This window comes from Nasonia vitripennis (genome assembly GCF_009193385.2).
Source record: "Nasonia vitripennis strain AsymCx chromosome 2 unlocalized genomic scaffold, Nvit_psr_1.1 chr2_random0012, whole genome shotgun sequence".
In the NCBI taxonomy this organism is placed as follows: Eukaryota; Metazoa; Arthropoda; class Insecta; order Hymenoptera; family Pteromalidae; genus Nasonia; species Nasonia vitripennis.
In genome coordinates this window covers 170,880-187,080 of record NW_022279619.1, presented here as the reverse complement: position 1 = coordinate 187,080, position 16,201 = coordinate 170,880, and the positions used below count along the sequence as shown (strand labels likewise).

At 37.3% G+C, this 16,201-nt stretch overlaps 1 protein-coding gene and 1 long non-coding RNA gene across 11 annotated transcripts in view; one reads left to right on the top strand and one right to left on the bottom strand.

Annotated features, from left to right (window-relative positions):
* Positions 1-16,201, bottom strand: part of LOC107981573 (hepatocyte nuclear factor 4-gamma) — a 436,128-nt gene that overhangs the window by 298,123 nt on the left and 121,804 nt on the right. For all 10 annotated transcript variants that reach the window (XM_031925545.1, XM_031925546.1, XM_032601678.1 and 7 more), the window contains one exon: positions 7,738-7,936. In XM_031925545.1, the coding sequence (XP_031781405.1) occupies positions 7,738-7,936 (199 nt within the window). The remainder of the gene's footprint in view (positions 1-7,737; positions 7,937-16,201) is intronic.
* LOC116416609 overlaps positions 1-16,201 on the top strand; it is a 233,330-nt gene that overhangs the window by 167,761 nt on the left and 49,368 nt on the right. The window lies entirely within an intron of this gene.

The following is a 16,201-nucleotide window of genomic DNA, read 5'->3' as shown; positions in this document are numbered from 1 at the left end:
GTCAAAATCGGAAAACTCTCATACTTAGTTCTAGAAAAGTATGGGGGTTATCACCTCTAGAACTATGGACTCACCTGCGATCGGGACAGGATCCAAAGCGCGCGGGTTTAACTAACTATCATGGCTCAAAAAAATCAAATCCGAACCAAAAGGGACTTAAGGGTCGGAACTTGGAATGTTCGCTGTTTATACAAAGCAGGCGCGTTTAAAGAACTCATAGAGGAAGCTGATAGGTACAATTTATATTTAGTAGCAATACAGGAATCGCGGTGGCCAGGTGGCGGAGTACTAGCATCGGGTAACTTCACGTACCTGTATGGGGCCAGAAGCGGGGGATCCCTAGGCACTGGATTTCTCGTGAGCAAAAGCATCATACATTTGGTTAAAAGTTTTAAATCCATCAATGATACGCTCTCGTACATCAACATCGAAGGTGAATAGATATGTATTTATTAATGTACACTGTCCTACGGAGGACAAAGAAGAAGAAGCTAAGGATCTTTATTACGAAACTTTCGAGCAGGTAATCGACCAGTTCGCGTCTTACTACACAAGAATAGTATTAGGCGATTTCAATGCTAAAATAGGTAGGGAGGAAATGTTTAGGCCTACTATAGGAAAGACAAGCTTGCACGAAGCCAGCAATAATAACGGTATTAGGGTCATAAATTTCGCGGCGGCAAAAGATCTTATAATCAAAACTACGTGTTTTAAGTACAAGGACATACACAAAGCAACGTGGACATCGCCGGACGTGGCCACACAGAACCAAATTGATCATTTCCTCATTGAAAAAAGACGACATACTAACGTTCTCGACGTAAGGGCTTATAGAGGGGCAGATAGCGACTCGGACCACTTCCTAGTAGTAGCCAAATTAATAGCTAGATTAGTAGCGAATCAAAATAGTAAGCGAACAAGCAAGGTAGAAAGCTTCGACATTGAAAAGCTACGAGATAAGACAGAGCGAATAAGGTACCAGATAGAAATTTAACCCATTAAAGCCCATGCTAACACTGGTTGAGATAGCGACAAACAAACTGTGCTATTCTTTGCATAAGTGAAAAATAGAATATACGTATTTTTTCTAATGTCATTTGCAATTGTTTATAACAAATTATTTAAACAAATTACAAAAAAATTTATAATTTTCAAAATCTGAATGCGGGAATCGATTCTGGAGATAAAATCGAGACGAAAACCTATATAACACTTTTTTGTCAGAGTTCAATTTGTTAGTGTAATGTAGGAATAAACAATTGCATGTTGGGGAGAAAAAGTGACCATGTCAAGTCCCAAGCAAAATCTATCTGGAATAGCAAAAAACAAACTGTGCCATCCTTTGCATAAGTGAAAAATAAAATATACGTATTTTTTCTTATGTCATTTGCAATTGTTTATAACACATTATTTAAACAAATTACAAAAAAATTCATAATTTTCAAAATCTGAATGCGGGAATCGATTCTGGAGGTAAAATCGAGACGAAAACCTATATAACACTTTTTTGTCAGAGTTCAATTTGTTATCTTTATGTAGAAATAAACTATTGACAAATAAGTGTTTTCATTCTCTTGCATGGTATGTGGAATCATATCAGTATTTTTTACTGATAAATTTTGAGATCTTATACTGTAATTGGATAAGTTTATTTCATTTCGCAAATCCTTCCGTGTTAGAGATCACGTTTGAGTGGCGGGCTAACGGTTGAAAATTATGAATTTTTTTGTAATTTGTTTAAATAATGTGTTATAAACAATTGCAAATGACATAAGAAAAAATACGTATATTTTATTTTTCAGCTATGCAAAGGATGGCACAGTTTGTTTTTTGCTATTCCAGATAGATTTTGCTTGGGACTTGACATGGTCACTTTTTCTCCCCAACATGCAATTGTTTATTCCTACATTACACTAACAAATTGAACTCTGACAAAAAAGTGTTATATAGGTTTTCGTCTCGATTTTACCTCCAGAATCGATTCCCGCATTCAGATTTTGAAAATTATAAATTTTTTTGTAATTTGTTTAAATAATTTGTTATAAACAATTGCAAATGACATTAGAAAAAATACGTATATTTTATTTTTCACTTATGCAAAGAATAGCACAGTTTGTTTGTCGCTATCTCAACCAGTCTTAGCATGGGCTTTAATGGGTTAATAATAGGTTTCAGGCACTTGAATAAGCAAACACATCGCTGCAGGGGAATGACGAACCGAATAGCTTATGGGGGACATCGGAAAACTGGTAAAAGTACTGGGTAAAAAGAAAAAGCCAAAGAGCAAACCATGATTTGACAAAAAGTGCGAACTCTGGTTTGAGAGGCGCAAAAAGGCTAAATTAGATAGCTTACACAACAGAAGCGATGTGACCATAGAAGAGTATTCTAACGTAAGGAAACAGACGAGCGCGATCTGCAGAAATAAGAAGCGGGAGTATCAAAAGAATCTTATTAGGAGAATAGAAACTAACAGTAAGGAAAATAACCCCCGCGAAATGTATAGAGGGATTAACGCCATCAGAAAGGGTTTTAGGAGTAGAGCGCAATTGATGAAGGACGAAAACGGGGATCTCGTAACAAATGACAACGAATTACTGTCGCTGTAGAAAAATTATTTCGATAAATTACTAAACGTGCATGAAAATAGCGAAGAATTGGGGGACGAAATTTACACTGCTGAACTCCACGTGGGGAAACCGAGCTACCAAGAAGTGGAGGCCGCGATTAAAGAACTAAAAAATAACAAAGCCGCGGGAAATGATTCTATACCTGAGTTACACAAATATGGAGGCGTCGAGCTCACTTTTAAAATCTATAAACAAGTATGTGCCATCTGGAAAAATGAAACAATACCGGAAAATTGGAAGGAATCATTATACCGATCTTTAAAAAGGGGGATAAGACAGACTGCAATAACTATAGGGGTATCTCACTTTTAGCAACGTGCTACAAAGTTCTGTCAAGCGTAATACAAGCTAGAATCACTCCATTCGCAGAAGATCAAATGTTTACCATAAGACAGTTGTTATATAGCTTTTAAAAAATCGTATGACTCTACTACGCAAAGCAAAATGTATCAAATTCTAGTACTTCTCGGTATACCAAAAAAACTCGTAAGATTAATTTAAATATGTCTGAACGGAAGCACGGGAAAGGTCCGAGTAGGCGGTAATGTATCAGAACCATTCACGATACGCGATGATTTAAAACAAGAGGATGAGCACTCTTCGGTGCTGTTTAACTTAACGTTGGAGTATGTCTTTAGAAAAATGCAGGTTAGTCAGCTGGGCGCAACGCTTAATGGAACAACGCAGATACTAGGCTACGCAGATGATTTGGATATACTGGGGGATTGTAGGGAAACGGTAGCAAGAAACACGGAAATTCTCATAAAAGCGGCGGAATATACAGGGTTAGGAGTGAGTGAATCAAAAACAAAGTACATAATTGTGGATAAACTAGGCATCTGCAGTGGGGAGGGAGATCTCAGTTGAGAATTTTACTTTTGAAAAGGTTAGTGAATTCAGGTATCTGGGTACGACCATAAATGATAGAAACGAGAGTAATTTACTCAAGTCAAGGCTGTTGTCTAAAAACGATAAAAAAAGAATATACAGGACAATAATATTGCCGGTGGTTCTGTACGGGTGCGAAATGTGGGCTCTCACTAAACATGCGGACAACCGTTTTAGGGTATTTGAAAATAAAGTCTTGCGAAAAATATACGGGCCGAAGAAAGATAAGGAAACCGGGAAATGAAGGAGACTACATAATGATGAGTTGCACAATCTGTATGCGTCACCAAATATTAACAGAATAATAAAATCACGCAGATTGGGATGGGCAGGGCACGTAGCGAGAATGGGAGACGACCGTACGGCAGCGCGTGTCATGAAGGGCAAGCCTATGGTAACGCGACCTCTAGGTATACCTAGACGTAGATGGGAGGACAACGTAAAAGCAGATCGAGTAGAAATAGGGCGAGTGGGTGTCGATCGGAGGGATGCATCTTGGGTGGGGTTGACACAAGATAGGGCAGCGTAAAAGGCTTGCGTAGATGAAGCGATGAACTTTCGAGTTCCAAATGCCACTTAAAAAAAAAAAAAATACGCTAATGAATGTAGTAAAATCAGTTTTAAAAATGTCAAGTGTTAAATATTAGCGCACTGACAAAAATCCTTACTACAGAATAATCAATCTCACTATAACTTCAAGGTGAAAATCTGCTTTGTGTTTCATGATTCTCTCACATCTAATCTGAATGTGCTAAAACTAATCCAAATCATCATGTGCAAAAAATGAGCAAAATCATAAATATAAAAAAATCAAGTGAATTCCTCCTGAGTATATAAAAAAGTCATTTAAACACAAAGTGAATTTTCATCTTATATAAAAAATAAGATGGTTGTACTTTTCAAAATTATTCTTTTAATGCTTACTTGCCGTCCCGTTGTCTTATTATAGTCTACGATGTGTATATAGTAAATCATATGCATACTTACTAAGAACAACTTATTGATTACTTAACGATTAATACACCTACATAAATATGAAAATGTATCGCCTTTTCAATCGAAACAGGTCTTAAAGTAAAATTATCAAAGTAAAATAGTACATTACGATACGTGTGACTTAAATGGTTCTTTTTTACACGGCGCTGTTAGCACCCGAGCATAGCGAGGGCGCCAAGCGCCGTGTAAAACTGAACCATTTAAGTCAAGAGTATTGTATACAATTTTATAGCACGGACTGCTAAATTCCGCAAGTCTCGCCTATTCGTGACTAAAGTAGTCCTTATTTGCACCGTGAGGTTAGCGCACGAGCGTAGCGAGTGTGATAAACACGGTGCAAAAACGACTACTTTAGTCACATATAGGCGTGACTTAACAACGGATTTTAGTCACACTGTGCTATAAATAATATTATGATTCCAAAACTACTTACTAGTTTTTCAAATTATTAAATTTAGCTTTGAGATTTTTTCTTTGCAACAAACATTGTATATTTGAAGATTTTGAGTTATAGTGAGATTGATTCTTCTTGTAGGAAGTAATGATTTTTGTCAGTGTGCTGATTTTTAACACTTGACATTTTTAAAACTGATTTCACTACATTCATTAGCGTATATTGATAAAAATACAGAGAAACTTTTGTAAGCTATAAACATTAATTGAACTGATTTCATAACCTTTTAATAAGTTTCAAATAAATTTATAAAGGAATGTTTAAAGAAAAATTTAATTTGAATTACAGCATAGCATAGTTAAAAGTTTAGGTTGGATTTTTGCATAATCTACTACACCTGCACTAAAATGCTTTAGATAATACTTTATGCACTTTGTCTTTAACAAGTTTTAATAACTTTTTTGTAATAAGAGCAGTCGTTTTTGAGTTATTGTTAAAAAACCACATTTTGACCATTATTATTGTTAATAATAACCAAAAAAAGTATTTGAGAGCTGGAAAACTAAATGAGCTGCTCGATTACAACAATATCGAGTTAAAAAATTTTAGGGACATAATGCTAGGAGTTACCTTTGTGCAAAAACTGCTTCTACGCGAAAATACGTTGGATAATAATTTATGCATTTCAATATTTCAAGCAACTTTCAATCACGATGATTTTTTTGTAGGTGCAGTTGTTTTTGAGATATTTTTAAGAAACCATGAATTTGCCGTTATTATTGTTAATAACAAACAGAGAAAGTATTTGCTAGGAGGAAAAAACCAAATTATTTTTAATGAGCGCTATAAATAGTATCAAATCGAGTTGAAAAATCCAGGGGACAATTAAAAAAATACAGAAAGGTAGCTGGCGTCTGAATTAGTATATAAGTAAGACTTCTCTATCCATATCTATTGAATTCTGACTGAAATATTGACTGTTCTGCTGCTTAGATGGGCTTGCACTTAATGATTATCTTCCTGGAATAAGTATAATTTGGAACTACAGGCGGTTTTCTGCCAGTGGCGGCTACTAGGCATGGGCTCCAAAAATTGCATGTAACTGCATATCATACACATATTCGATCCTTACAGCGATAAAGAAACGGCTGCAAGCCGCGAAATGAGAAAAAAACTCGAGCACTCGCGCTCCGCGCAGAGTGTTTACTCTTATTAGCTGATCAATTAACCTAACCTGATAAGACATGGCGCGACCGTTTTTTCATTCAAAATTGTTACCGTTAGATGTACAGCAATCAAGCTTCTCTACGTCTATAATACAACAGATGAGTCAACAGGACATATGATTTAAATTCTATTATATTTGTAATATCTATTAAGTAGACTTTGTAATAATTAAAGAATCGTATGTATATCTATAGCTATGACTGACTGAAAGAAAAAAAAGAGAATCGGAGAGGCGAAAAATTATTTTTTTTTTACAAAATTAATTTTCAAACTTAATTATTTTACAAACGAGCAATTTTCTTAACAAAATAATATGGTAATTAGAAAGATCTTATGAAAATCTTTGAAATTGTATACTGATACATAAACATCAACAGGAGATCGAATAAAATATATACAGAATTCGTAAAACGTTAAGTTATTTAGCAAATTCAAAGTATAATAGGTCTCGGCGCGCTCCCGACGGCACAGTGTATAAAACGTATACTTGCAATCGGAGCGCTATTGTGCCCCTTGATATATTCCTTTATATTCGACGGTAGTTAATTCTCGTGGAACGTTTTTGAAATCGTGCTTTTTGATTCGTTAGAATTTTTCAATCCGGCAATCTGCTTGAAGTATTTCAAAAACTTTCCTCAAAAATCAACTACCATCAAGTGTACATCTAATATTTAATAGTGTATTTAATAATGTCACGTCAAATAATTGAATATCATTTTAATTAATATGCAAATTGCAAGCGAAGCGAACGTTTCTTGCTAGTAAGTATATTCAAATCATTATGTCTTCATAAGAAGCTCTCGCTTCGTACAAAAGGGCGAGGTTGCATTTTGGACAAAAGCACTAGGCACGCTGTATAGTTAATACATGCTGACTTGATATTGAGTGAGAGCAAGACACCTCTGCTGGTACGCACGCTCTCTTATCTATTGTTTCGTATACTCGTTTGCTTGCATATTGCGCTCGCTGCTAGTGTAGCCACCTAGCAGTGTTTGTTGGTACTTCTCTTTGCTCTCTCGCGGGCAGAGTCGCTTTAAGGCTACTTTTCATCTCTTGCTGTAAAGCAGCAATTCAATACGCCGTGATGCTGTTACTTAAATATTTGCTGCTACTTGATTTAAATGGGCCTAACTTAACTTTACTTATAAATCAAGTACTAGGTGACGATAAATAAGGTTAAACTTTGAGTACTTGCTAATTAAAAGGTATTAAAGCATAGTTCTATAAATAGGAGCGCTGCCGCGGGTGAGGGTAAAAATATAAAAAAATAAAAATTAGAAAGGGTAAAGATAAGAAATTCAAAATTTATAAACTGAGATTTAGAAATTAATAAATTTCTAAAAAAAAAATGTTGAATTAAAATATTGCGAAAGGTGATATTTGTAGTTAAAACAATGCAGAAGCGATATTTTTAGGAATTTCCAAATTTAGGTTTTCAAAATTATACCATTCCAATATCCTGGAACTTATAATTTAACCTTTCGTTATAATTCATTTCGTAATTTTTCCCTTTCAAATTTTTATTTTTCAAAAATTTTACCCCCAATCCCGCTGCCGCGTCGATCTTTTGCTGCTGAAGATAAAATTTCATCAATAACTCACCTGCATGAATATAAATGGTTTTTCCTAACAGATCGTCTGAAAAAACCTTTGCAACCGTCACAAGATGAAGCACCATAATGTTTTCCAGTAGCTCTATCACCACATATGGCGCAGGTGATTGCACTTTCAAATTTTCCAACTTTTATAAAATCAGCAGATGCATTTTTAATAATATTGCTATTATCGTTGACATCATTATCTATAAAATAAAGAAATGATATGTATCTACCTACATTATATAATTTTTTTAGTCAAACTCTAAGTCACTTTCCTAAAAGGGTATGTTTAAAGAAGGAGGGACACAGGACCCCTTTTACAGCTTCCTGCCACAACTTCTTCAGATTAACATATTAAGATTTCCCGATTATGACAAATGTTCACACCTTCCCGAATGTACTATCAATTTTAGTTATAAAATGTGCTCAAGGCACGTTAATCAATTGGCGCGGTAGCGCCTCGAAGGCGAGTTTGAAAAGCAGACAAAGCCGCGGCGCCCAAGCTACTATTTACTTCTAAGTTGAGGTTCGCATTTCTCATTACAAAGAAATAAATGCATTTCTTTGTTGTCGCTAATATATTTTGACTTATATCATGTTTTATTGTGTGTAACAAAAATATTGATAAAAACAGCTACCTTTGATATAATACACCAGTGTGTCATTCACAAAATGCTCAAATCAAATCAAAAAATGTTAAGTCTGTTAAGTTAGCCGCAACAAGTGTTAGGACTGTAAAGTTGGCCGCGCAGCTATATACAGATGGATATTGCTTTCTCATCGGTTTTCTGCATGCTCGCTCACATGTAGTTTTTAGTGTCTAGGTGTAAACATAATACAAAGGCGGTATCTAGGTGTACAGGGTGGCCAATGACGAGGTCTAGGTAGTTCGCACTTGGCTTTCGGTGTCTAGGTGTAGAAATTATTTGAGGGTAGTGTATCAGAAAAATCAGTGATTTTATGTTAGTAACAAAAATGTTACAAAGAAGCCATGGTCAAAAGGTGCTAAAGATGCTTATATTTTATTTGTAGGAGAAATATGAAATACTCAAAAAAAATTACTAAAAAGGACTGAAATCTCTAAAAAAATTAACTTTTAAAAAAGTAAAAGGTTAGGCGAGTTTGATATATTCCACAACGAAATAAAAGATAAAAAAGAACTGAGATCAATCAACCAAAGTCAAGTCCATTAAATTTAATTATAATGAAACAACAAAATTTTGTAAATTCAATAAAGGGCTTACTAAATTTAAAGTTAAGTTATATAATGATCAATTAGGAACAACTCTCAAGATACTTACTACGTAACTTGCCATGACCTTTTCATTTTGTTTATTGGTGAACAACTAAAATTTTATTTTTATGTATTAGAACGTCAAAAAAATACCATAAATACAAGGAAACGGTCATGGCAAGTTACGTAGTAAGTATCTTGAGAGTTGTTCCTAATTGATCATTATATAACTTAACTTAAAGTTAAGTAAGCCCTTTATTGACCAAACAAAATTTTGTTGCTTTATTATAATTAAATATAATAAACTTGACTTTGGTTGATTGATCTCAGTTCTTTTTTATCTGTTATTTCGTTGCGGAATATATCAAACTCGCCTAACCTTTTACTTTTTTTTAGAGTTTAGTGAAGTTAATTTTTTTAGAGTTTCTGTTTTGCAATTTTTCACTATATTTTTAAGAATGAATTTGGTTCTAGAGTTAATAATTGTTCAAAGATGAAAGTTTGATGGTTTTCTAGATTTATTTTTAATAATCAGAATATACAATCAGAGCGGGCTAAAACAAATGTTGGAAAGGTTCAAAAAAGTCATAGAAAAAAGGGCTAGAACTAAACTTAGAAAAATCAAAGGTTATGATTTTTAGAAACGGGGGAAGACGGAAGAAAGAGAAGAAATCCATGTGGGAAGAAAAATTTAGAAATGATCAAGAAATTTGAGTACCTAGGCTACAAAATGAAGAAAAACGGCAAGGATAAGAAACAGATAAAGAAAATGAAAGACAAGGCCACAGATATAATAAGTACGGTATGGGGAATAGGAGAGGCACTGTTCATAGATAACTGGAAGATGAGGATGAAATTATTTGATGCACTAGTACAGAGTGTAATAGAATATAGAGTAGAGATTTCGGAACGGAAAGGGCACGAAAAACTGGAGAAAGTACAGAAGAGATATCTGAAATGGATACTGAAACTAGAGAGGACAACATCAGCACACATAATACACTGCGAGACGAAGCTGTTTAAGCTCAAAACAAGAGCAAGAAAAAGGTCCATAAGATACGAGGACAAACTAAAAAAACCGAAAGTGAATTCGCTGATAGGAGAATGCTGAAAATCACTAAACAAGAAAGGGGAGAGAGAAAATTAAAAAAGAGAAGGAAAGGACATGAGCAGTAGCGAACTGGGAAAAAGTGGAATATTAATAATGGAGTACATCAGATGAGTAGAAGATGGAGGAAGGATCGAGGAGGAAATCGAAAGAATAAACAAAGACGTTGTAACGTTTCTATTTTTCCTGGGGCCAGATAGTCAATCGGATTCAGGAACGTTCATGTATTTAAACCCACCTGTAACAGAAATAGACATATGCGGTCGTTAGGAATATTTCGACTGTACAATTGTAATAGTTTTAGTCGGCGCGATTACAGTGTTACCGTGCGATTATAATTTTATTTGGCTACAGTGAAACGGAGCGGCATCGGTATAACAGTACGGTGTCGGGCTTACGAAGCGGTGTCGGGGATTTAAGGTTAGATTTGCATTCGGTTGCAACGAAGGCATGTGCGCAGGGCTTGGTTGGTCAAAATAAGTCGTGTGATAACGATTTCGATTGCCCTGTTTGTGCACAGTGACAATCGGATCGGTATCACGGTGTTTTGAGGTTAGCCTTGGATTTGCAGAGACATGGTTGCACGACTCTACGGACCCACCTTCTTGTCGATGCGCGCACGTGTTCATTTCGCATCGTGCGGACTCACCTTTACGTCGTGTGGCTAAGTTTGCGCTAAGCCTGTTGCGGCCGCCTTCACGCATATTTATCAACGAGACTCGTGTCTTGTTGCAACGTACAGTGGCAGAACTGATTAAAGGAGATAAGAGAATCGAGCTACGCAAGTGAGATAAAAGTTTATATAAGGGAGCAGGGAGAAACGCCGGAATATCTTCTGGAAGCAGGAGAGCATATGAGAAGGGCACTTGGGATAACAGCGAGATTGAGAATGGCAATGAAACAAAGCTAAATAAATATTGAAGAAAAGAAGAAGAAAGGAAATGCAGGATATGTGGGATAGAAGAAGAGACACTGACACACGTAATATAAAAATGTGAAGAAACAAGGATTATAGAAGCGAAATGGCAAGAAGTATGTGGTGGAAAGAAGGCATAAGTCAAAAATCTATTTTAATTAACTTAAAAGAGAAAAAGCAAAGAAGAAACCCAAGAATAAAAAAAGGAAAAGAAAAGAAGCAAGTAACAGTTAAAGCGAGAGATTCGAAAAACGCGCCAAGACCCCTAGAGACTTTCTCAAGGAAACCTAGGGGGAACCAGGAAAAAAAAACTTGAAAGAGTCGGTCAGAATGGACAGCAAGAACAAGCGGAACAGAGCGAATAAGAATATAGGAGAAAAGAGGAAACGAAAACAAAGACAGGTTGAGAATTCGAGGTAAGTCAAAACAGAAAAAACAGAAAGCAACAAAATAAACCGAGTGGAGGAAAAAGATAACGAGTCATGAAAAAAGATTGGACAGGGAGATTAATTGATTAAATAATTGAGTTTTTTATGAAGACTTCGGGTACAACAAGCAAGTTTTGTGTACAATAAGCAAGCTAAATAAGTTAAGATAAAGGACCTGAAAGACGAACTGAAGGACTGGAAGTGAAGCTGCAACTGGAGAGGGGAAAAAGAGAAGTGGTTGAGAGGAAAAAGCTAAACCTCGAAGGTGACGTCAAAATAATCAAAGGAAAATTCAAGAAAGAATGAAGAGAGAGAGAGAGAGAGAGAGAGAGAGAGAGAGAGAGAGAGAGAGAGAGAGAGAGAGAGAGAGAGAGAGAGAGAGAGAGAGAGAGAGAGAGAGAGAGAGAGATTGGAAAGAGCAATCAGAGAAGTAAAAGATAAGGTAACAAAAATGGAGGACAATGCTGGACAAATTAAAGAGACGTTTTGTCGCAAACTAGTTATCGGGCTCTCATTGTCTAACGCGCCGTTTTTGGCTTAATGGTCTTGAGCACAAAGTGTCATTTGCTGGTCGTCGGATCAGCTCCGCTGCACTAATATGTGAGGGCTTACCGACACCAACAAAAGAAGAAGGAAGACCTTGTCGTTTATTGTCGACTCATTCCGAAGAAACAAACGTATGAAGTCTTGGAGAGAACATATAGTTGCCGTTGAGGAGGCTGTAGTACGAGTCAAACAACGATAGACGTAGAGGTTGGCATCGCAGTGGACGGGGTCGTCGTCGAGCTCGAGCGATGAGAGCTTGTGAAGTTGAAGACGAGCTCATAGATTTTCCGTAGATCACGGTGTCAATCTCGCTCATCTCTGTTGTGGCAGTCCTGCATGTTCTGAAGCGATTGGCCGGTGCCCAGATTCCAGTCCACCGATATGAACCAAGGGTCACAAGATGTTTGCCGATGTAAAGCACGAGCACGCTGTTGTTTACTCTCTGGATTCACACATCGTGTTTGTGACGATCCACACAAGTGCTTGCGTCGAGTCTTAGCAGGTGTTTGGCGCCTAAGTATTAGACACAAAAATTTTGTCAAGCGGTTCACTAGCAGTAGCGCGAATGTTCATTGATAAACGCACAATCACGCACAATAGACAAATTTCGAAAGTTTGGGCACCTAGCAGCTCCGATACATCACTATTTTATGCTATGTATTATGTTTACACAAGACAAGACGTACCCTGCTGCTGCATGTGCCTCTGTCCTCTTAAACGAACACTGATGCACGTTCGTAAACGAGGCAAGAAAAAACTAGATAAAGACAACTTCCATCCAAAAAATCTGATCCTCTTTCCTCGGAATCTTTGTTTAGATAGATGCTTACTTCGTGCGTTCGGCTCTCTGCAACTGCGATTAGTTTCGTAAAAGGCAGCGACGCTTAGCAGACGCCTTTCTTACTCTTTTACCATTATAATTGCACATAATTAATATGTTCTGAAGACATTCGTGGCGTAGTATAGCATATTGCACTGATTGCTAAAGATAACCTTATGTAACCTATTATCTCATGACATATTCTTGTAATAGACATATAGTTGTACTTAAAAAGATGAAAATCGCATAGCCAAAATTTAAAAAAATTATCACCAATTAATTTTCAATCATAAATGTTGCTACAAGAGAAAATTTTGAAGCAAAATATTATGATCATTCGAAGTTTTCATTAAAATCTTCAAGAAACATAAGCATCGAAAACTTATTAGACAAAAAATCATTGGAGATAAAATATTTCTTAGACCGTGTATCTAAATTGAAAGCATCATACAAACTCTTGGATCAAGATCTACTCGAAGGCCTCCCCGAAGTATTTAAAGATAAACCGCTGGAGTGGATGCGAAATAACCGCAATAATTGAGAGTCATAAAAAGAGTTGGAAAATTACCTAAAACGAGATTTCGCCTTTTAGACGAAGAAGATAACCTGGGAGAACAGATCATTGACCGGAAACAGAAGAAAAATGAGAAAGCATACCCTTACGTTACGGCTCTACAAACACTCATGAGACGTAAAAAGGGTACACAGACGAGCAACAGCTCAACCGTATATACAAAAAAAATGTGGCTGTCTTGGGGACAGCCGATAGAAGTGAATACTTAAATAGATAGTGTGGAATTTTGGAAAATTTTGAATAGTTTTGTTGCCAGAGAATCAAACGTATCCGAAGTGAGAAATGTACTAGCCTTCGCAGCGGGACTGCAAATGTAGTCTTCGACGCAAGAGTTCAAAATATATATACTATAGTCTTCGCAGCAAAACTGAAATAAATCAGTATTTGACGCAAATTTAAATGCGTCTTCGTTGAGTGCACAGTACTTATCTACAAGGATACATTTAATTGTGATTTTTTTGATTAATTTTTATAATTTTTTGATTTAGTGATTTTGATGCGTAAATCGCCGCTATTTTTTTATTTTTCCAGCTTATTCGCAACTTTGACAGAAAGTTAAAAATCTTAGTTGAAGTAATCATTGATCAAGTAGTAAATTTAGGATAAGCAAAATATAAAACGAATAAAGAAAATATAATAAGAATAATAGTATCGTACGATATTTTATGTCACGTCGTCTAGTTGACGCAAAAAATTGAAGTACGATGAAAAGGTACCGCTATATTAGTGCGTCTTAAATTCGAGAAAACCTGATAACCTCTTGCAGCGTGTGTAAATAAGTGCGGCTGACATGTAAGGGAAGAGCTGAGCTGTGCGAGTATGCTAATATATGCGGCGTTTATGGAATTGTAAGAAAAGAAGAGCTCTGTCTACTAGATTGTAAATAATGTTGCGTTTTAATTGGGTTGTATAATTTGAATTAAACTTTAAATCTTTATTAGTGTTTGTAGGTTTTTTATAGCAAATTGTAATGATACGATTGTTATTTATTGTTAATGTGACATCTAAAAATAGAATCATGTTATTATTTTGTAATTTATACGTAAATTGTAAGTATCAAAAAATAAGGCTAGTTAACGCGCCCCACGGAAGTATTTTTTAACGATAGTACCTGTGGGGATCCGGTGTCGGAGGGCCACTTGTGCAGAGCTTGCTCTGCCTACGCCACATAAAAAATACCTTTTCTTTGACACACACACGTGCGCGCACGCACGCACACGCACACACGCACGCACACACACACCGCCATCGGCCAATCTCTGTTTCTTCTCACACGCACACGGACACCGCCCCCACAATCACCGGGTTCTGCTATGCTGCATTTTAGGCAAAACACACGACACGGAGCTGCTGCACTTTGGACAAATATTGACGACACGGAGCTCGTCATTACGCGACAAGAGCACATTCGTGACTGCGGTGAACTCATCGGCGGCACACGTCCAAACGTAATTTGCTGACGATGCATTCCTGGAAAAAAACGACGGATAAGCGACGCACACACATACACATACACACGCATATTCTCTCTCTCTCTCTCTCTCTCTCTCTCTCTCTCTCTCTCTCTCTCTCTCTCTCTCTCTCGAATTGCTCTCGCGGCCTGCTCGTTGGCCCGCCGATAAGGCAGACCTCCGTTCTGTCCGCGGCGCCTTGGCCTGGAATGAATGCGGGATGGTCGTCTTCTTCCTCTCGTCTCTTCGCTCTCCTCCACACTCCCACACGCACTCACTCTCGCTGGACTCTTCGTATCGCACACGCGAACGCGCTCTTCCGAACACTCACGATTTCACACCTTGGATTCGCGATGTACAGAAGAAGCTCGTACGACTATTAACCGGTACGTACGTCTCGGGCAACAGTTAAACAAGAAGTGTCGTGCCGCGTCAGCCGCCGCGGCGATGCGCGCTCTCTCCGCTCCGGCCAGGCCAATCAGTGCGCGCGAATCGGACAGTCCCCACGACCGCGCTTAACTCGCGCCCCGACTACCCTGATATCGGGCTAGTGGCCGTCGATACGGCCCCTTCTTCTGACGGCTCGCCTTCCCGCTCACGCTCGGTTCGCGCCCATCAACCTGCTCCCCTGGGATGCTCAACGCGCGTACCCGCTCACACACGCTTTAATTTTCCGCGAATTCTCCGGACGCAGCCGAAGTTACAAGGATTCCGCGAACACTCTCACACTTTATTCTTCTTCTTCTCACCGAACTCGCTGCTTCCATCAATCCTTGTCGTCGCTACTTTTCCTCCGGCTTCCTAGACTCCTCACCAAAAACACTCACACCGAACAACAGAGAAACACACACAAGTTAGTAACAATTTGCGCACAAGACACAGAGCACGCTGAAGGACACAGCGCACGACGAGTCACCTCGTCGCAACCTCACTGAAATTTTTTATGAGCGCTTGAAATTGCATCCCATTTTTCGGCTTTAGTCTCGAGTGCTTAAATTGTGACCTGATGATTGTCGGCTAAAACGCTAACCCACGGTCTTGGGTTGTTTTTGGAGGTTAGGAACGAACCTTTGCAAACTAATTAATTAAAAATAGTACTGTGCTCAGCGAATTAAGTTTTTATTACTCCTACAAATTTTTAGTACACAAACCGCAGTTTTATGCTGTTTTTTGAGGTTAGGGACGAATTTTTGCTTAGTTGACTAAAAATTATATCACATTGATTTTATAATTTTAGTTATAAGATGTAATATCAAAATATAATTAAATATTGATAGCAATTATTAGTATAACTACATAAATAAATACATAACCATCTATAAAATACATAAATACATAAAATGTATTTTATAGGTGGTCCTGGAGGTTCTGGAAAAACATTTTTATATAAA